The sequence below is a fragment of the Podarcis liolepis genome, assembly GCF_965112155.1.
Source record: "Podarcis liolepis genome assembly, chromosome: 2".
In the NCBI taxonomy this organism is placed as follows: domain Eukaryota; kingdom Metazoa; phylum Chordata; class Lepidosauria; order Squamata; family Lacertidae; genus Podarcis; species Podarcis liolepis.
The window spans coordinates 70,126,324-70,148,983 of NC_139555.1; the positions used below are offsets into that span (position 1 = coordinate 70,126,324).

General features: G+C 44.3%; 1 protein-coding gene across 5 annotated transcripts in view; it reads right to left on the minus strand.

Annotated features, from left to right (window-relative positions):
• RNF123 (ring finger protein 123) overlaps nt 1-22,660 on the minus strand; it is a 90,708-nt gene that overhangs the window by 26,461 nt on the left and 41,587 nt on the right. For all 5 annotated transcript variants that reach the window (XM_083488643.1, XM_083488645.1, XM_083488644.1 and 2 more), the window contains exons 32-35: nt 19,512-19,651; nt 19,071-19,259; nt 16,945-17,020; nt 14,448-14,532 (exon numbers count right to left, since the gene is read on the minus strand). In XM_083488643.1, coding sequence (XP_083344769.1) covers nt 14,448-14,532; nt 16,945-17,020; nt 19,071-19,259; nt 19,512-19,651 — 490 coding nt within the window. The remainder of the gene's footprint in view (nt 1-14,447; nt 14,533-16,944; nt 17,021-19,070; nt 19,260-19,511; nt 19,652-22,660) is intronic.

The window sequence follows — 22,660 nt, forward strand, 5'->3', positions numbered from 1 at the left end:
AAAAATCAATTTGTAAATGGATAGGTACTGAAGTAGTTAAGATACAAAAATAAGTAACGAGATCAAAGCAGCAGAATTTAAAAAAATCCTATTTATCCAATTTTGGAGGCTAAGAAATGTGTGGTTGAGAGTTTTTATTTGTTCTAATCTGTTCACAATTCATAAAATTACTGCTACATAATCCAAACCTTGTGATGGAATGGGATAGACTACCAAAAAACAACAACAATTTTTACAATTTAGCTTTTATCCAGCAGGAAAGGATGTAGGAATGCATTTGCTGCTTCTGACTAACAAATCACAACAGACATACTGAGCTTCAGGGCAGAAATCTTAAGGTGCAACCTAGTATGTGTCTATTCAAGTAAGCCCCCTTGAGTTCAGTACTACTCACTCCCAGGTAAGTCTACATAGGATTGCAGCCTTAGCTACTGAGAAGCTAATCCCACAAGAAAAAAGGCAGAGGAGGAGTGGTGCTCATATTACTCCCATGGCTGCTCTCATAGATATTCTCAAATTGAGAATAAAAAAGGCTACAGTTTTTGTCCATTGAAGTGCTCCTTAGCAAAGAAAGAAAGAGGGGGGAAGTCATCGTGATACATGCAATAAAATGGAAATTAGTTATTCTGTCTGTCTGTCTGTCTATATCTAGCTAGCTAGCTATCATTACTTCTAGTTAAAGGAAATAAACTGTGCAGATACTACAATAAAGTGCATAAAATTCTTCAACAATTTTCATGTTATTATACAGTATTCCTCACTGCTCTAAAGTAGACCAGGGGATCAGTTAAATTTCAGAATCTCTTAAAGAGTACAGTGGTGCCCCGCAAGACGAATGCCTCGCAAGACGGAAAACCCGCTAGACGAAAGGGTTTTCCGTTTTTTAGTTGCTTCACAAGACGATTTTCCCTATGGGCTTGCTTTGCAAGACGAAAACGTCTTGCGAGTGTTCCGATTTTTTTTTGCTTCCCCCCCCTTTTTCTAAGCCGCTAAGCCGCTAATAGCTTTTTAGCTGCTAATCCGCTAAGCCTTTAATAGCTGCTAAGCCTTTAATAGCCGCTAAACCGCTAATAGCGCTAATCCACTAAGCCGCTAATAGGGTTGCTTCGCAAGAAGAAAAAACCGCTAGACGAAGAGACTCGCAGAACGGATTAATTTCGTCTTGCGAGGCACCACTGTATAGTCATGAATTTCCAATTACCAGCACTTTACAAAAAAATCAGTCTGCTCTCTGGGACTGCCCCTTTTCCTAACTATGGACAGAATTCTCCTTCAATCACAACATCATCCTGCATTAAAATCTGCCTGTGAATTATGGCCAATGTTCTCAAGCCCTGCTCACATTCCATCAGCAAGAGAGATGATTGTTAGAGGCACATGACTGTGTCTTTTCAGTAATGGAACCCCCATTGTTGAACTCATTCCTAAGGAAGTTAGACTGGCTCCTTCTTTGATGTCTTTTGCATAAACAGTTAAGATTCTATTCTGTCAGTCTTATAGTGCGTTTTAATTCATAGCAGCTGTAGATCTAGCTTCTAGTTTTTGAACGTCCACTGGTTGTGATGAGATTTGAATGGTTCAAAGCTGCCTTGGATTGGATTGGAAGGCACCATATAATATACAGTATAAGTACACCTTTCTCCCAAGCCCAGATTGTGCCTGACCCCAAACACCTTCGCCACAATGCAATATAATAACTGAACACACAACTAAGCACAGAGAAGATGAGTAAAAGGACGTGGTAGAGATATAGACATCCCATGGTGTCCCTGTATTATCCAACCCCCTAATTTAGACAGAGAGCAACAAGTGAAGGGCCTCACTCAGCTCAGAGGTGGAACACACGTTGTGCATGCCAAAGGGCTCGAGTTCAACCCCTGGCATTTCCAGTGAGGGCTGGGAAAGACTCCTGCATGCCCTGATGGAGAGATGCATGTCAGTCTGTGTCGACCAGGGGTCATGACCTTTTCTGAGCCCAAGGACCACATTCCGTCATGGACAACCTTATGGGTGCCTAATGCCATTGGTGGGTGTGCCAAAGGCAAAAGTGGGGTGAGCAACAGGCATGAGCCCTACCTTTGTATAGTAGGCTACAGACAGAAGTTTCTTTACACACTCCCATGAACACATCTCTCCATCCAGGCATGCAAAAGGCACTACGGCAGTTCAGGAACATGCAAAAGCATGTGAGGAGGGTGTGGAGCAAGGCTGATGTGATGTGTGACCTGTGGAAGGGGTATGTGCTGGGTAGAGTCTCAAAGCCTCATTAGAGAGGTCTGGAGGGTCATTATTTGGCCTCTGAATTGGAGGTTCCATAGCCCTGGTGCACACAATACTGAGCTACATGGAATATTCTGAAGCAGCATAAGGCAGCTTCTTGCATTCCTACAGAATGAAGAAGGTAGGACAGACTATCTTATGTCCACTAGGAAGAACTGGACATCTGCAAACAAGTCAAAACCCCTGTTTCTCCACAAAGTGGCCTTCGAGCCACATACCTACTGGGAAGTAGAAGAGCAGTTCCATTCTAAGTGACTGTGCCCACTCTACACCCATTAAAAAAGCATGAGAAAGCATGAAATACTATCCACATGCTCACTTCTACACATTTATTCAATGGGAAAATGATCTCATAGCTAAGGAGATGGCCAATTACTCAGAGGCAAAGTTCAGAGATCATGCTAGAACCCAGTTTGGCACCATGTGAATGAGTCTTAGTAAGGGCATGTAACCTCCTGCCCCAGCAAAGAGTGGTTTGGAGGCAAATGTTTCTGTTTTTGTTAATGACTGGCTATTTATTGCTTTCCAGAGCAGTTTCCCTCATCATTAAAAGCAACCCAAAGTTTCTGAAAGCATATGCTTCATTCCCATCTGAATTAATCTTCAATTTAAGACACCCAGCAATGAGGTTTGTTTTCAATTTAAAAAGGCAAATGAAAGCATAAGTGCATCTATGAGTGCATTCCACCATCTGTGCATTGCCTAAAGACACCCAGTCTCAATGCCTTTGATGCCTTCTGATCAGAAAAGGGTGTTGAAAACCTTCCCAGCTTTGACCTGCTAAGAACATAAACATAAGGACATCCCTGCTGGATCAGGCTAGGCCTATCTAGTCCAACATACTCTTGGTGATTTTGCTTGCCCTTTTCTGAACCTTTTCCAGCTCTACAGAATCCTTTTGAGGTGAGGCAACCAGAACTATACACAGTATTTGAAGTGTAATCGTGTCGCAGATCTGGATAATGGTATTATGATATTGGCAGTTTTATTTCCAATCCCTTTGCTAATGACTGCTACCATGCTGTCTTCATCAGAGTTAACCGCTATGAGCCCAGGTCTTACTCCTGGTCAGTCCACTAGTGACTACCACTTCCGCTGCCATTTTACTGCCCATTCACTTCACTGCCATTTTACTACCCAGTTTAGATGGATCTTTCTGGAGCTTCTCACAATCCCATTTGGTTTTAACCACCCTGAAAAATGTGGTATCAGCAAACTTGACTACGTCACTATTCAACCCCAACTCTAGATCATGGTTTCCCAAACTTGTGTCTCCAGCTGTTGCTGGACTACAACTCCCATCATCCCTAGCTAGCAGGACCAGTGGTCAGGGATGATGGAAAATGTAGTTCCAAAACAGCTGGAGACCCAAGTTTGGGAAACCCTGCTCTAGATCATCCATGAACAAGTTAAACTAGCACATCCCAAAACCATTTCTTGGGGGACTCTACTTTCTACTACCTTCCACTGGTAGAACTTTACACTTATTCTTACTCTCTGCTTCCTTTTTCTTAACCTCATCCACAAAAGAACCTCTCCTCTTATTCCATGACTTCTAAGCTTACTCAGAAGTCTTTAGTGAGATACTTTGTCAAAAGCTTTTTGAAAGCCCAAATACATAATGTCAAATGGATCACTTCTATCTAAGTGCTTGTTGATACTCTCAAAAAAACTCTAATAGGCAAATGAGAGAAAACTTACACTTGCAGAAACCACAGCGGTTCTGCTTCAGCAAGACTTACTTCTGGTATATGCTTGATTACTCTGTCTTTAACAATGCTTTCCTTTTTTTCTGGAACAGATGTTAAGCTAACCTCACATTTTAAGAGGAGAGCCCCAATGCTGCCTCATTTGCTCCATGGAGAGCAGTAGCGGACATTTACAACAATGAGTACCTAGGTGGCACTCGTCATGATGTCCCGTTGTGCCAGAAGCAGTTTAGTCATGTTGGCCACATGACCCGGAAAGCTGTCTGTGGACAAACATCAGCTCCCTCAACCTGAAGCGAAATGAGTGTCACACCCCATAGTTGCCTTTGACTGGACTTAACCGTCCAGGGGTCCTTTACCTTTACCTTTCACCATCCCTAATAGTCCAAAATTAACTTACATATTCATTACGCACCATTCTTCTTAAGGTGTGTATAAAAGCGCCCCCATGTGGTAAAATCACATTTTTTAGTCCCTGAAACCCCTGGTTTATACCCTTCTTTCACCACAGGAGGGCACCTTTGTCTTATCATTAACCACAGTGCTGAATGTGTGAACTCACCCTGTGACAATACAAAATTAAGCATATACCATCACCTGCTCTGAGCCCTTTGGATAAAACAGCACAGTACACAAATGTCTGCCACCAAGCTCTCCACAGTTTAGTTTAAATTTTCCCTTTAGGCTGCTGTTCTTACAGTGGCCAAAATCAAGCCAGGGGGAAGCCAGCAAGGAGCAGAAGAAAGCAATATAAGGGCATCCGAAGAAAACCACATAACATGGAGTGAAATAGCCAAGCTTGGCAGATTGAAAGAAACCTTTTGCACCAATAAAATCAGCTGTTTTGCTACAACCACCTAGGTAGCCTCCTTAACAGCAGCTGCACTTAAGAGACAATTTTTCAGAGTTCAAGAGGCTTTAAAACACAGAAATCCATCATTAAAAATTGGGGTTGCCTTAGTAAAAATCCAGCTTCTCTGACACACAGGACTTTGAAAGCTTAATGAATGTCCCTTGGGAATGGACTACACCGTCTCTTAGCAAACACAACAGCAATCGAGAACTCACACTGCTGCCAAGTTTGGTGTTTCTAAACTGCCTATACATCAAGCTAATGGGTCAGCATAAAACACTTACGTTTTACCAAGAGAAAGCAAGAAGTTGTTGAGTCATTCTGCCCCGGCCCCCACCTCTACTCAGCACAAAAGTGGTTGTTTTGTAGAGAGATTATTCCTAAAGAATGAGAGCTGATGGTTCCATTTTCTACTAATGCTCCATATTTAGTAAGCCACAACAGAAGAGGAAATAACTCTACTTCAGCCAAGGACATGAATCAGACTATGGAAATTGGACAGTGACATCATGGACCAGAAACAACCAAATAATAGTAATAATAATAATAATAATAATAATAATAATAATAAATGTTACAACAATTAAAACACAATATTAAACAACTAGTTGCTCTAGCAGGTACTAGCACAACGAGTCCCGCTAGAGCAATGGGGACTGCCCCCACTCTCCTCCACCCACGCCCCCCATAAATTGGCTTGGTAGGGCAGTTGGGGGACCCCCAGAACAGGGCACAGAAGGAGAAGAGGGGGAGATCTGTTACACCAGGAAAGCTGAAATGCTTGCACTAATGGAGCAATCGCTTCAGCACTACTTTGAATACCACCCTATGCCTTTGGCCAAGAGCCACTCTTGCAATTCCTGCATTTCTGTCAAACTTATGGGGGAAAGACAAAACCTGCCAGCTGAATGGCAGCAGGGCAGCACAATCTGCACTCCAGTCAGAGAGCCAGTCTCTCTCATGCCCAGGATGTACAGTTAGAAAAGGCAGGTTCTGAACCAGCTCTTCTGTTAATACCTTATAAGCAAAAGGCCGTCTGTCTGCACCAAACCCCATTTATAATCAGTGGCTGGTATGTTAATTTAGCAGTACAGGGCAATTTACACTGCGGCTCCTCATACAGACCCAGTAGTGGACAGTGGGGTAGCAGCACTTACCTGACCTCCATTTGGCTGTGTCACGGCTGCTTACTGGGAGATGGAGGGGTGAGGTGACAGTGAGGTAGGCATGGTGCAAATGCACCAGGCAGGAGACCAGATAACTCTGAGTTTGAACCGTGCCAACCTTGCCACTGCCTTCTCCTTTCCCTCTACCTCTTAGTAAGGAACAGTGACACAAACAAGGTTAGGTGAGCACCACCATGTCATCCGCTACTGTATAGACCCCGTCAGTGATACTCTATTGATTAGCCATCACATGCGGCACCAGAGTTAAGTGATGGCTGACCCACATTAACAGCACTTAGTCGCCCAGAGAGACAAATCCATATAACAGATCAGTCCTGCTCTACCAAGTTGCTCTTTGACTGAATTGTGCATCTGACATGTCTACAAAGGGAGTTATTAATTTCACCAGGTGTGAGGCAAAGGAGAACTACCAAATGCCAGATTAATGCAATGAGGTTGTAATTAATTAGTGTTCTGAACACTTTGAATCTTCAAAGGTTTTTGCAAACATTTGTTAATCCCCAGCACCAGGAGAGAAACAAAGCTTCTGTGATCACAGGATCACCCCGGGACAAAAAGGGCACCCTTGTCCTTATCAGGAGGAACAGCCCATGAACAGAGAATATATGCTACAATGCTGGAAGCAGACTAGCTTTAAAAGCCTAATTATAAGAGTAGAAAGAGGCTAAAGGTCCCCGAATACCAACATTTACATTGATGTATTCTGCTTTTCCTGATTTCCCCTGAAACTGGAATTTCCCACTTCTTAAAGTTCTATAAGCTTCACCCCGCCCCCAACCCAGCATGTTGAGCAAGTTAAAACAAGCTCTTCATTTGACATTTATGTACTAAATGAAACCCTGCCCCATCCTGCTCCCTGAGTAGACCTCGCTCTCCAGTAACTCTAGAGCACCTCAGTCCCTTTTAGAACCAATTAACCCTGAGCACTCGGTTAAAGATCTACTCTCAAGGCTGTAGAGATGCAGCACTGGTGTCTGCACCTAGTAATGGCTTGGATGGGGGCCAATAAACTGAAGCCGAATCTTGACCAGATGATAGAACTAAGGGCAAATGTGGCCCAGAACACCTTTTAGCGGTTTAATTTGATACATCAGTTGTGGCATTTCCCAGGTTACGGATAGTCAGGCCACATTGATACATGTGCTGGTCACCTCCAAACTGGATTAATGTCATTGTGATATGTGAGTCTGCCTTTGGCGAGTCAATGCTTCTCACAAACTGTAATCCTTGTATGTATCTATTACCACACAATAATCATAACACCATATTATTATTATTTCTACACCTTCATCTGAATATCACAGGGAGGTTTACAATATAAAAACACAAACATACATACCACAAAACCATAACAACTAACAAAAACAATAACCCCACACAGTTTAAAAGGCCATAAATTGCTTAATTAGCCAAAGGCCCAGGAAAACGTACTCTTTGTCAATAAATGTTAATATACACTGAAGATATGCAGTGGATGGAATTTCTGGACTCCTCTTCTCAAACCAGTGACAGAGCAGAGCATTGATTCAGAACACCACATTTATATTTTTTATGAATAGCAGAAAGCAAATATTTTTATAAATAATATAGTCAGGTATTATAAGGGCTAAATGGTCTCCTATGCACAAACCTAGGAAGAAAAAAACCAAACAGATTACCAGTTTAGAACTAATCACACTGTGCACAAATGTGAGCTTTGCAGTTGAGCCATTTTCCTCCATATTTTTAGCCATAGGCTAAAGTGTCTGATGTTCTCCGAAAGGTACAGCTTATGAATACATATTTATTCAGAGAACATTTCAGATGTTTTCAGAGTAATAACTATGAATGGCACACAAAGTCAAAACATGAAGATTACTTTCCTCTGTTCTTCAAAATATGAGAGCTCATCATAGGTGCTTCATTTGGGAGGATTATGTTTAGCTGGGAATGTTTAGTCTGGGGGAAAAGGACACGGAGAGGAGATATGATAACCATCTTCAAATATCTGAGGGGCTGTCACAGGGAAGATGGAGCAAGCTTATTTTCTCCTGCTCTGAAAGGTAGGACTCGAACCAATGGCTTCAAGTTACATGAAAGGAGATTCCAACTAAACATCAGGAAGAACTTTCTGACAGTAAGAGATGTTCAACATTGGAATGGTCTCCCTCGGAAGGTTGTGGACTCTCCTTCCTTGGAGGCTTTTAAGCAGAGATTGGATGGCCATCTGCCGTGGATGCTTTATCTGAGATTCCTGCATTGCAGGGGGTTGGACTAGATGACCCTTCAGGTCCCTTCCAACTCTACAATTCTATGATTCCTTGCCCTTCTAACTGCAGAAAGCAGCTCACACCCTACCTCCTTTCCATAACGAAGCTCTTCTCCTCATATAATTTACAATTCCCACCCACTGCTGAACATTCCTAATTAAACTGGGAAAGCCTAATGATTCTTGCCATCTGTTCAACAGCAACACTTTCCCCCAACTTTAGATATATGAACTGAAATGGGAGCCATGTGATGCCCATCTCAAGATGCATTACATTGCTCCTGCAGCTTTGTAATCACACTGGGGTATGTGCTGACAACAGCACGGGCCAGTTAAGACAAGAACTCAATAGCTGGTGACTGATCACAGCCATGGCAACCAGCAAATCGCTAGGATGCACACTCACATTCCTGCCTGAGACTATCATGCTGACATATTAGCTGTGTGTGTTTTTTTCCAAGAGGACAATCTGCCAGTGGGACAGAACATCTGTCAAGTGCAACTCAAGATGCAGAGAATGAGGCATGTGGAGGGTGCCAGTTTCCATAGCCCTTACCCAAGGCTCAACTGAGGACCCATGGGACTCTCTTCAATGTTAGCACAAGCAGATCAAAAGAAACTGATTCTCCAAGCAAAGGCTATGCTTTGTATTGTGGTCTATTGCCCAATGGGGGTAGAGGTGGAATGAAAACTCCTATTAGGCATACATGGCTCAGGCCTTGGGGCATGCCTAAAGCAGCTCTTTGAATCCCAGGTCATTATGTAATTCTAACCAGGGTTCTAGAAGTCCACTCATGAGAGAACACCCCCCCCTCACCCTATACTACATGCCCAGAGCAAAGATCCTATTCCTGCTGGGTTTTTGCAGGAGGTAGCAGTAGTGAGGTGCTACTGGTGCTTCCTTCAAAAGCCCAGAATGAAAGAAGAAGCACCCTTCCTTCTTCCAAGGACAACTCAAGGGAGGAAAGTTGGAGCAGCTTCTCTCCCTTCTTGCTAGGCTTCTGAAGGAGGGTGGCAAGTGAGGAGAACCACCCTGAAGGGAATGATCAGTGGTAACTACAAGTTATGGTTGTGTAATTAGCCACACCAAGACTTGGTGATCCCCTTTGCAAACCCCTACATGGGAGATCCCCACTTCTCAATTCTGAATGCCTGCTTTAGATGTTATTAAGGCCTTTCAGTATAGCTGTCATGGTCTGGAAATAATAGGAATTTATAGTAATATAACTGAGCTCATTGAAAAGGATGGCATGTAATTGTCACCAGCCCAGTTTTCCAGCCTGCCCCAGTTAAACAAGCATTCTGATAAGTTTAAATGCCTCCCAAGTACCCGAAGAGTTTGGTGAGCCACTGATTGCTCACACCCTGTTCTCCATCTAACAATCTTGAAAAAGTGATGTCTAGAAGTGGTTAACACATTTGTATAGAAACAAGAGCATCCTTACCAGAATACCACATCTCAGTCTGGCACACATACCTCCAGAATAGATTCCAAAATAATTATCAAATAAATGGCAATTATCAGACTTCACTAGAAGGAAATCAGTACCATGATAGTTAAACTGGCTTAAAGCAGTTTCACTTTGTAGTGTAGATCAAGGTTTCCCAAACCTGGGTCTCCAGCTGTTTTTGGACTACAATTCCTATCATCCCTGACCACTGGTTCTGCTACCTAGGGATGATGTGAGTTGTAGTCCAAAAACAGCTGGAGACCAAAGTTTGGTAAACCCTGGTGTAGAAGAACCTTTAAAAATCTTTAGTGTAAGTTTGTTAAAGAGCACAATGTATGCTGCAGTTCAGCCTAATATTCTGGGGCTGCTTAAATGATATCCATTTAGCGACTAAATGTTCACAATGCCCCCTTCTGGTCTGACAGTAAGTCAGCAACTGGAGTTCTTAAAGGCACCCAGATCTTTTTCCATCAAAACCAAAGCTGCTCAGCCTTCCACATGAAAGTAACTAGTTGGCACTATGCCTGGCATTGCAGAAGAATGGCTGCCATTTTATACGTAAGCATCAATGGGACTTCTAACCAAATGTACCATTAGTGCACGGCAGGTACAGGTCTGCTATGAGGATTTCTACCGGGGGTATCTACAGCACGTACTGTAAACTGAAGAAAAACAATGTATGTAATCAATTGGTGTAATGCAAGTTCTTGATCAGGAGATACCTGACAAGCTGTTCCATAGGTCTGCCAAGGATTCCAAATCCTGTCCTTCCCCCACTGTTACCATCTTATTTATATATATCTCCCTAGGCCAGGAATAGAGAAGCCTTTTTTGGCCATAGAGCCACATCCACCCTTGGCCATGAACACATGCACAGGACACAGGACAGTCTCCCCTCTTCAGATGATCTTTGCAAATCAGCTGAGGAAGGGATAATTTGCATCAACAGGAGGCTGCTAAACTGGAAGAAGAGGTTTAAAGCCCAGCATCATGTTTTTTTCTTTCTTTTTCCTGTCACTGCTAAAATTGCTGGGGGCTTGGGGGTCAGAAAAATTTGCAGCTGGAGGTCAGCCATCCCTGTTATAGACTCTGTTAATTGCCCTAGGCCCTTGAAAACTCTTGATTCACCCATGCATTTCTGCAAAAGCATCTCCATTATGATTTCATAGCAATTACAGCTATGAAAATACTATTGCTCAAGTCACAGAGTTAAGAGATAAAGACCCTAGATTCACGCTCCCTCCATAGTCTTCCAACAGAACAAAACCCGATCCCTCTTCAATGAAAGCCAGCAGCATCAAGAAGCTACAGATCACAGAGACGGTAATTAGCCCATTCCCATCCACTGTTCATGCCTCAGAAACAATTTAGAAGTTATATGATACAACAATAGTCCAAGGGAGGCCTCTATAATGAGCTGCAATCACTGCTGAGAAAAGGACCATATTTCACTACAATTAACGAACAAATATCTGTTGGAGGTTATTAAGCAATGTGCTGTTTTCGCTTGGAAAATGCAGCCTACTCTGTCCTCAGGCTGTTGATTTACTCCTGTTAACATGAAACTTGTCCAGGAATTTGCTGTAGATCCCATATGCCATGTTAAAAATGCTTAATAGTAATATATCATCATTAGTCTGTTCCTATCAATGAAAGTGCAATACGACCTTTTCCTCAAAAAGCAATGGGTTATTGAGGGCACTATAGATGAGGACAACATGGGCAAAAGAAAAGAAACAGCTAGTCTGCCCCACAGAACAGGAAGCAAATGGGCTGTGGAAACAGGGACAGGGAGGGTTATGATTGCATCTGGCTGTCAGCATATCAGCTGGGCTGTAAAGGAACTAGTGTAGAAGCTAGATAGTGTACAGAATCAATGATGAAAGGAGTTCAGTCTGGCAAGAAGGCAAACTAGATGCTGTGGTAGATCCAGAATCCCTGCTGAGGCCGCTGTGGCTGATATAAAGGTAAGGGGTGGAGGGAGCTTGTTACCCCAATTTGGGTGGGATGGGATTGGCCTCTATAGGGTTTCCCACAACCAGATTCAAAAAAATAAAAATTCACTTTAATATGGTGTGCTTGGCACATTTATATTTAGGGCTATGTGGCTTTGACCACAGGAGGGAGGATATAATTAGGTTGATTTGTGTCTATCTGGAAGGCCTTGGTGGGGGGTGGAGAGGATCAGAAATAGCCTGTTTATAGAACTAAAATGCCTAGCCACATGGAGCTCAGCTGTCTGCAAAACAAGGACAACATTTTGAAAAAATAAGACATGCCAAATGAGAAATTGAAACGTGACACAACAGTTTCATATGGACTGCATTTCAGTGAGACGGATTAAACTAGAACATCAGGCAAGATAAAAGCAATCTGAATAGAGTTGCCACACTGGATGGCTGGTTACCTATTTAATTTTTTGAATCTAAAAGATTGTCAAATATTCCAAGTAGCCGTGATACTGGTGCTGCTTGAAGAACTAACCTGCTAATCTAGCATGTGCCTTTAAAACTGCCATTTGTTATTAAATAGTTGTTACTTTGCTTTATTTTTGCTTTAATTTCCTTTATAACAAAAAAATCCAACTGCGGGCTGGCCCTGCTGTTCCAGGATAAAAGCCAATGAGGAGAACTGCTCAGTAAATCATTCACTTTTATAGAAACCTTATGTAACAATGTTAAAAGCTGTAATTCAAAGCAATGCTTTTAAAAAGGTAATTTCATTCTTTCACAGTTAACAGTTATCTAACTTGTTTTTGCAGTTAACGTAAGTATCAACCCACTTGAGAATATCTTTTTTCCTTATACAGTCTGGCTGATCAAATGGGCCAAATCTTTTTGACCTGTCAAATGCCTATCCCTAGACCTGAATGCAATTAAGGCTTATTTTAGAAGGAGGCTATGCACGTATTTCTCCGTGATCATCATGGGTATTTGCATGTGTTTCACAGGGGAGTGAATGCACCCTTCTTTTTAAAACACCCCTCTGGACCTTTTTCAGGAGCTTGATGTTCCCATTTTCCTCCTCAAGTTGGAAAGGTCAGGAAGTAAAAGATGTCCTTCCCCAAGTGAGGCAGAGGGGTGAGAGGAAGTGCTGAAAGCTGTTTTTAATGCTACTTTAAGATCCACAGTAGACATCAAAAAGAGTGGAATTAAATGCAAAATGTATTTATTGACTGTCTGCATTTGAGAAGTTGTTTACCTCATTCAGCTGATTGTATCAAAACTTAATCAGCCGAGATATGAACAAACCTTATGCCAGCCTGTCTTAGCATGTTGCAATTAACCCCAGAGGTCTTCAATTTCACATAATTTCTTGCTATGTCTGAACCATGAAACTATGACAATCAGGATCAGAACAACCAGGTTCTTAAACCACCTTCCAACTATGGTTTAATATCCTGGCCGGTTTCCCCCCGTCCTGGTAACCACAGGACAGGATTCAACTAACATACCCTGCCTGTTAGGAGACATGATTTTTTCTAGGTTAGAAATCAGAAGAAAAGCTACTACCGGTACTTAATTTATAAAGGAAAGGCTAGTTTTGTTTTTTCAAAAAACACAACAGGATGGGAGAAGAGATTATCAGATGACAAGCGAGTGTCAACCCACTGTCTCTAAAAGTCCTGAGAGCTGTGGAAGGGACTTGTCCATCACGTCTGTCTGAGTACCATAACAAGGGCAATGAAGGCAAAGCAAGAATACCATCAGCCACACTGCAGTAGATCTGGAGGGGCATGTCAGCAGCCACTTTCCCTTGGGACTTGGCTTATTTTCCACTGTCATACGCTACTGCAGCTAGACATATTCACTGTTTAACACAACCAAACACAGCATGTCTTTACAGTTTTATCTGTCTAAACGATCTGATGCCAGCATTGCTCAGTTTGGGAAGGTAACCGCATATGTAGAAAGAGTATTCTTTTGCTACAGCATGATGTGAGTGGTGCCTATGCATAAAGGTAAAAAGAAATGGCCTGCTTTCCTTTGGGCAGGACCATTCCCAGATCTAAATCCCAAAGCTTGTTCTTTCTAGAAAAAGAAGAACAAGAAGATGAAGAGAAACATACAGAGATAGGACAGATCTCCCTTTAAAGTTATTGTAAGAATAGAGTAGAACTAAAGATCATCTTGTCCAACTGTCCATCCCCTAAGCAGAATCTGCCACGAACCCACACCACGCAACAACCAAGGAACATAATATAGTATAGCTTGCATGAGCTACACAGCCGTGTAAGCAGAGAACAGAAGCAAGCAGAGAACAAAAGCAAACAAAGTTACACCAGAGAGTGGCTAATACTCTAGATGTTGTTGGACTCCAACTCCCATCAGCCTCAGCCAGCAAGGGCCAGGGATGATGCAAGTTGTAGTCCAACAACATCTGGAGGGCACCGTGTTGGCTACCTCTTTAAATAATTCAATGGAAGGTTTAAATTGACAATGGAAGGTTTAAATTGAGTTCAATGGAAGGTTTTAAATAGCTCTCCAGTACACTATAGTCGCAGCACAAAAACACCCAGAGACCAACGTACAGGACAGAAATTATTTGGGAATTTACTATCCTGCAACTAGACTGAGCATATGAAAACAGGGGGCAAAGACAAAGACTGCATCATTACCCTAATACACAATGCTGCCAGGCTGCTCATTTCAGAATAGTAAACTAGAACACAAGCAATGAAATCTTCATCCCCATGGAGCGGAATTAAGCAGCACTTACCCTTGGAAGTCAGTATCAACAAGCAGCCGGACCAGAATTCCTGTCACAGCCACAAGGATTGGATAGTGATCTACGCTCTCCAGTCCTAGGGAAGAAAGCAGGTATTTCAAATTACAATCAGTTCTATGAAAAGTTAGTTTGTTGACTTCCCTTGAGCACCCCTTTTTATCTTCTTAACTATAGCAGAGGACAAATCTAGCATAGGACTGCACTGAGGAACACCACCAGCCTAAGTTTTCAGGAGACCAGGAGGAGATAAATGTTTGCATTAATTCACTTAAAGATTTGTACTACTACATCCATCAGCTTCATCAGGTCTTTGCTAGAACACCATAAGATCAAATGAGTCCTCCTCCACCACCACTCCCAGTATGGACAACCCTGGACAAAACAGAATGAACCTCCTTGGAAAACAGGAAATCTTAGAGGTAAGTGACAAACACTAGAGAAAGCACTTGCTCATCTCTGCTAATGCCACTGTCTGGTTTTCAATTAGAAGGGCACTTAAAAGGATTGTGCAGAAAAAATGGAATGCTGCTAAGCCCTTCAGTAGTGGTCCAGCATTCCTCCACCTTCCAGTCAGCATACAATCCCCCGAGTCACCCAAACACAAGAGTGTTTCTCATGCACATAACCTTGAAGATGGCACTTGAAGACAGGTCTGAAGAAGTGCTGAGTGATTATTCCAATTTTCTCCTGCTTCTAGGTGAGCATGAAAGTAGCCAATGCTTTGAAATGTGGAAGACTTGATGGTGGTCACACATGCCAATATGCCCCATGTTTCCAACAGGGCAGAGGTGCTCGAGCTGGGATAATGTGGGTATGACTAAAGCAATGCTCAAAATTTTAAGGGAAGCGGAGGGGGGTAAAACAAGCTTGTCCAAATTTAAAATTAGGCACGCTTCAGAGACAACTTTCTTCAGGATGACAGCTATTCATATGGTCCTTTACTCCACATGCTTACGACCATACCTATTCCAGAATGTTCTTTCTATCACACTACTTACATCACACAGATGCCAAATAAATAAACCCATCAAAGAATAGGAAAGTGTAAAAATGTGTGGATCTTTTAAAGCTCTCTCCATTCACAATCTCAATTTTCAATGAGGGTTGAGCCCTTGTTCCCCAAGAAGGAACACAAGGGCACATTGACTCAGCAATATTGTTTACTTCCTAATACTGATCAGTATGACATAGATCTGCAGCAGTGTGTGCCACAGCAGTTATTTAATAGTGCTGTGTGAAGGAAAAGGGTCCATGCTCTGCGGGAGGGTGAGGGGACAGGCAGAGAGTGCACACACTGCTAACACATGCTGTCCTTTTCTCATCATAAGACACCAGAATAACCAGCCGAAATGAAGGGCTAAAGATAATGGAGCTATAGCGTAAGTGGAATCTAGTCAGCAATTTTGCAGTTAAATGCAGCTCCTGCTCATTCACCGGTATCGCTCTCTGACAGCTTTTAGTGCGGAAGCAGGACATCTTGCCTCCCTAAAGATTACTTTGCAATTTAACAAGCTCTGTACAAGAATGGATTCCTTCACCCTGAGTAGGTGGGCACACAGCCATCACTTAATGACTGCTTACTGTTTAGAGCCAAAAGATCCCATTTCCCATCATTGCAGGTTTTATGCATTTCTGTAAGCAACGAAGGCCAAGACCACATGGGGCTTCCTTTTGGGATTGGATGCCATCTTTCATTCTCACATGTGCTCTGTTGGGCTCCTGCCTATCTGAAGAGCGGATGGGAGGGAGCTGTGGCATCAATGGAAGCTGCACTGACACCATAATCAGAGATAAAAGGTCAGCACAGAATTCTCCCCACAGATATTTCCTATCTTGTTCAAAGGACTGGGAGGAGGAGTTTAGATGGAGGAGTTTAGATTTGATATCCCGCTTTATCACTACCCAAAGGAGTCTCAAAGTGGCTAACATTCTCCTTTCCCTTCCTCCTCCACAACAAATACTCTGTGAGGTGAGTGGGGCTGAGAGACTTCAGAGAAGTGTGACTAGCCCAAGGTCACCCAGCAGCTGCATGTGGAGGAGCGGGGAAGCGAACCCAGTTCACCAGATTACAAATCTACTGCTCTTAACCACTACACCACACTGGCTCACCCACACTGGGAGTGGGTGAAGCCCCTGTGCAGACACAATGAATGCCCACAACCACTGGAAACATTCATTTGAGTTTGTAGAAGGAGAGAGGAATATTTCCCAGGAATGACGGGAGAATTTAGATCACATAAGAATGAAGGAAGCTGCCTCACACCAGGTCAGAGTTTTTGTCTTTCTTACCTAGCTTTGCCTACTCTTTAGTGGTAGTGGCTCTGAAAGGTCTCAGACAGCTTTGCCATCACCTTTGAACTCCTTTGAATTAGAGCTGCCAGGGACTGAACCTGGAACCTTCTGCATGCAAAGCACATCCTCTACCACTGAGCTATGGTCCCTCTCCCAAAGCAGGACTGACTGCAAGGTGGCTGGGAAGGAAGCTCACCTGGCAGACGAAGATTGACCACTCTGTCAAACAAGTTCCGCTCAGCTGTCACACGATTCAGCACCTGATTTAGCAGCTGTGGGGAAGTAAGAAGAGATGGCAGGATGATTAAAGCAGAAGATGGAATTCTCTCTCTGCACACTTGCAGAGATGCTCATATGTTACTCCTGATAATTTCCAGTCTGATCATCAGGGTTTAGACAACTCAATTCCCTCGGATTCAGAAATCTCTCTACAACAGCAGGCACAATATTGGGCACTGCATTGTAATAAGGTGTGCTGGGATACAGAAAGGGCCTTGAGGGTTGTTCCTTCCTTTATGCCCTGGAACTGTCTGCCTTTCAGACCCACAATAGCAGAGGATGGTCTTCCAAGAACATATATTTTACAGCAGATGATGAGATACTAGATGGATGAATGATAATGCTCTATGTGGCCCTAGATTTCATGGTGTGGAGGATACCCATCAGCAGGGCTGCTCAGAAAAGAAATATGACAGGCCTCTCTGTGAACCATGAGAATGACAACAGACCTGAGCCTTCAGCAATAACAGACTGAAAATGTGGCTCAGGTTGCATCAGCTCACATCTCAGGCTGTGGACACTTTCAATGAAAAAACTCTTAGAAGGCAAAACAGCTCTTAATTCCATGGATGGATGGGGTCTCTTTCTAATAAGGCAAATTTCCACATGCATACAGTGGAACCTTAGCACAAAGGTACATGCAAGGTTGTGCAGTGATATTTGATTTAAAGAAGTTGAGCAAAATGAGGAAATAGCCAGCAGTGAGTCATCATTCCAGAGAGCAAGCTGATGCTTCAACTAGAATGTGACAGAATTCTGAAAGTGGCACCCAAAGAACATTTAGCACATTGTTTTCCCCTCCAGGGAAAACTGCACTGAAGAAACAATTCATAAAAGCCTTTCAAAGAGTTAGTTTCAAAATTAAAACCTGACATTTTTGGTCAACCTATTTTCAAACACTGCACTGTAGTAGGTTCATCTGCATGTAACTGCTTATAGGTGGTTATGGTGTACCGCAAGCCTCTTTACATGGCCAGTCATCGCATGACAACTCAAACTAGTTTCCAGATGGATCTGCTACAGTGACCCATGCAAGCAAGTCCCAAGTGACACGCACACCTTGCCCTCCCCATCTTTAAGCATCAGTGTCTACATCTGTAAGTTTCATGTTCTCCATTGTTACCTAATGGCTAATGGCTGTAAGATTTAGCATCTTCACTCAAGTGGCCATGTAATCTTGCCAGGACATCTGCTGATCAACTGTCTGGTCATTTGGTGGCCAGGTTGACCATGGACAATGGAAATGGAACATGCAAGGCTACCTGTCTGGGCCTTTGGAATCTGATATTGTTGATGATGGTTGGTGTTTCAGCTTTGTGTTGCTATTTTTCCTTAATGAACTTACAATTTTGTTCCGTTTTATATTATATTACATTGTAACCTGTGCTGACAGCCACCTTGTGCTCCAATCTGGAGCAAACAGGTGGAGGTATATGAAAACATTGGAATAAATGAATGAATGAATTATTCTGTCTGTACTGGATGGGTCTGATGCATGGATAATGAAAACATGTGAGTATGAATTGATGCTTGGCAGAAAATATGATTTACTGATACATCATGCTTTAAAAGCTTTAAGTAAACCGTAGGGGGCATTAAGGCATTTGAAAAAGGAAGCAAGGGCTGAAGCCCAGAGAAAGAGATTCTTAGGAATATCATCGGGAAGGGGTACAGATTGGCTTATCCTTCCACTTCTTGAAATGTATGGCCGTCTTTACTCTGGAGTTCTTTTCCAGGAAGAAATTACCAAAGAAGAAAAAGGGCAGTGAACTGGAGACCTTTATCTTGCTGCAGACATGCATACACACAATCTCTCAATAATCACTAACGGAGTAAGACAGTAGTGTGGGAGGGGAGGGGAGAGCCAGCCTGCAGTTTGTATAAGTTAGCTCCTAAACTTGCTGGTGCCACATTCTTTTAGAATAATATAGTTCACACCGGAAACTGTGACTATGCCAAATGACAGCACCCACATCCTCAGCTAAAAACCTTTGCCCCTTGCCATGTACCCAACCTAATGTTTTCCTGAGGAAAAGTGAGTACCTGTGCAAGTCTCCTGAGTAATAGCTCTGATGAGGGGCGACTCCAGTCCAGGAAGATCTCAGGAGCCAGTGTGACTGTCATTTCCAAGACCCTGAGCAGGCTCACTGACAGGTCAAAGCACGTTGCACACACCTTCAACTGGCGACTGTCTACAAAGTTTCTTTCCAGGCGCTCTGCAGCTTGCTGGATCTGCCCAAGCAAAATAGATGCAGCTTAATGTAAGAACTGGAAGGGGGAGCAGCTGTTCTCTTCACACCTGCCCCTAACTCCCCCCCTTTTCCAGTTCATGCACAAGTCAGCTTAATCCCAGCATCCCACAAGAACTGTGCTGCAAACTGCTACTGACACCCAGTAAGGAAAGGACTTTTGTTTTTATCCTCCAGGATGACAGGCAGAGGCTTACTCCTTCAATCAGATTCATTCTGGATCCAAAACTCTCACCTCCTGAATCATGCCAATGAACTCTGAGAAGGCCCAGTTCAGCTGGTTAAGCACACTGTTGAGGAAACTGGGTGCCATTTCACGGTCACTCCGCAGCAGGTCCGCCATGTGTCGCTGCAGCAGGGTGGAGGGACAAGGCTCTGGAATGAAACAACAGCGGCTTCTTAAGAGGCCACACTACCGGAAGGTGCTGGGCAGCTGTTGCCCAAGCCCAGCCTGTTTCACTGCCATCGTGTGGAAATGTGGAACAGTTTATAAGTTTATACGTATGTGCCCCTTTCACTGCATTCAGCTTCATTTTGTCTCTCAAAAATCACAAGGAATTCTTGGAGCCTCCTCCCAGCAGAGGCCCTCTTTACAATAAGTAGAGGCGGCAGCTGCCCTCCAAGGCCAGCTCTCACACATGGACTATTCTGAGCCTGTCCCGTCTCCAAGGCCCGGAGCTCTTTGCCATAATGCCGGTCTGAATTAGCTGGGATGTGGTCATGCACATTTGCTGTCTCTCTCTGCAAGTAAGAAGCTGTGCCCTGCAGCTGAGCTCAAGCCAAGCATCCCTCCTGCTCATCCCCACAATGCCCTAGGTCAGCTCAGCACTAATCTCTCCTGAAAGCAGCATCACAGTAGCTCCCTAGCAGGGAATCAGCACCCAAGACAGACAGTCCCACTCCTCTCTGCCAGCATGGCACATGTTCACACTTGTTTGTCCATTTCCAATCAGGGTGAGAAATCTAAAGGGGAGGAGGAATTAAACCCAACTCTTTTCCAGCCTGCCAATGGAACCCAAAAGCAAGCCCGAAACAGAGGTGCATTTTAAATTTTGTGTGTGTGTGTGTGTGTGTGTTAGCTACAGGAACTTTGCTAGCTCTCATTAATAAGTCCTCCTCATCAGAGTCTAAAAGGAGGGCCATTTGTTTCCTCACTTCCCTTAGACCAGTGTTTCCCAACCTTTTTTGGGCAAAGGCACACTTGTTTGATGAAAAAAATCTCGAGGCACACCACCATTACAGCCCCGTGACGTCAGCGCGCAGCGTCACGCCGGGAGGGACGCACGAAAGTGTAACTTTCAATTTTTTCCCCTCCCCCTTGCCGGGGAACCTCCAAGCTTTGGGGGTGGGGGGGGGAGGAGGCAGCAAAGCGAGGGACTAAGGGACTCCTCCAACGACAAGGGTTGGGGAAGAAGAGAAAGGGCTATTCCGCTCCAGTCACAGGAGGGGAATATGTACTGGCCCAACTGGTGTGCGGTCTTCGGAAAGCGGGGTGCGGGAAGGAAGCCTAGGCTCGGGGTCCACCGACCTCGGCGGAGAAAGGCAACAACCGGAGCCGATGACGAGCCGGCGCATGCATGCAGTGGCTGGCCTCGAGCTCGGGAAGCTGCGCGCGGTGATGTTGACGCGGGGCGTGCGAGAGCTTGGGGGCGGGGGGGGGGAGAGAGAGAGAAAGAGTTGGCAGCACCAGGCGCTGTTACTTATTGTGCTGCGGACGCTGCCAGCAACTGCGGTGGTTGTGTGGTTGTGCGGCCGCCGCCGCCGCAGAACGTCCTCGTCAGTCAGCTGAGCTGCCTGGCGGCGTAGGGAGCCGAGGGGCGGGGCTTCCTTTCTGAAGGAGCTGAGGGTGGGGGTCCTCCGGCGCCTTCGGCGAAACGGCGCCGGCCCAGAGCGCTTCTAGGAGGCTGCCTTTGTGCGCGACGTAAAGCCCTCTTTCCCTCCCTCCAGCCCTGTGTCACCTGTGGAAAAGGGGGCTGGATCCAGTGACGCAACTTGGAAAACTGTTAGGGAAGCCAGAGCAGGAAAGTGAGTGGGAGGCAGCATCGCCGCTTTAACCCACGTTTCCTTTTTGAAAGAGAAACTTGTTTCCCAACCTTTTTTGGACTCGCTCGCCTCCCTCCAGGCAACATCTCGCGGCACACCAGGCAACATCTCGCGGCACACTAGTGTGCCACGGAACACCGGTTGGGAAACACTGCCTTAGACACAGGGGCTAAGGTAAAACTTTTCTCTATGGAACTATAACCCAGCAGCAGATACTACTGACATCACTAGGACTGCAGCAGTGAAAAAAGAAATATGAGATACACTGATGGCACCCCACCCCAGGAGCACACCTTACATCACTTTCCCCTCCTTTGAAACATGCTAGAGATCAAGGTGTAAACCAGGAGGAAGCTGTCAGGCAGAGTCGGATTATCTAAGCTTCAGTTTGGCACTGAAATGAAATCCCTGCCAAATGAGAGTCCCAAAGTGAGAGCACTGCTTGCTTTCAAGAGAATGCAGCTGAAAGGCTCACAACTGTGAGAATAAGATTTAAGAGCTCTTCTAGCCAACCTCTTAACAGCAGGACCTATAACTCAAGGCTCGCAAAACTAGCCAGTGGAGGACTAAGCTAGAAGGATGTACGTGCATGTTCTCCTCTCTTAGGAGCCAGCCAGTCCCATCATTGCTTTAGTAACAAAAGTTACTAAAGGGGGCCCTAGACAGGAAATGAGCATGAGTTGTCCCTTAATAAACTGAGGCTGGAGAGCAGATGACGACTAATCACTGGTGTGCCCCTAAATTGCCCATCAACATTAGGCAAGCATAGCAGTAACTCAGGCACAAAAGGCGAGGGATTGTAACAGGACAGGCAGAGAGGTGAGCTGACTTTCACATTCAGATATTCCACCCCAAGTAATGGCCAGAGCACACCTGATATGTCTTCCATTGTCTGTGCTCCAATCTCTCCCTGCAGCATCACAAAGACCTGAGAGAGGGGGGTGGACTCGGCCCCTCTAGGGCAGTGTCCCAAGGACAGCTGGTAAATAGGCTCCTTTCAATTAACTTGGTATTAATTATTCATTCAAGTACACCTCAAAATAGCAGAAAGCAGGATCACTAGCCAAAGGATCCTGTGCCCTGTCTTAGACCTTTCGGAGCCACATGGAGGAAATCACTGGCAGACAGCGATGACCTTGCCGACACCTAGAAAAGTGAACCCAATTGCATAGGTGTCCCAAGGTCATTCAATGACCGCACCCCCAGGGATGGAGTTTCATGACAGCCTCAGCAAAAACAGCCAGCTTATTAGCCTACAGAACTGGGCCAGAACTGGAGCTAGCAGTTTCAGGGAAGCTGTATCTGTTCAACCTTTCTGTTCCCTGTTGTGTCCATCTTTTC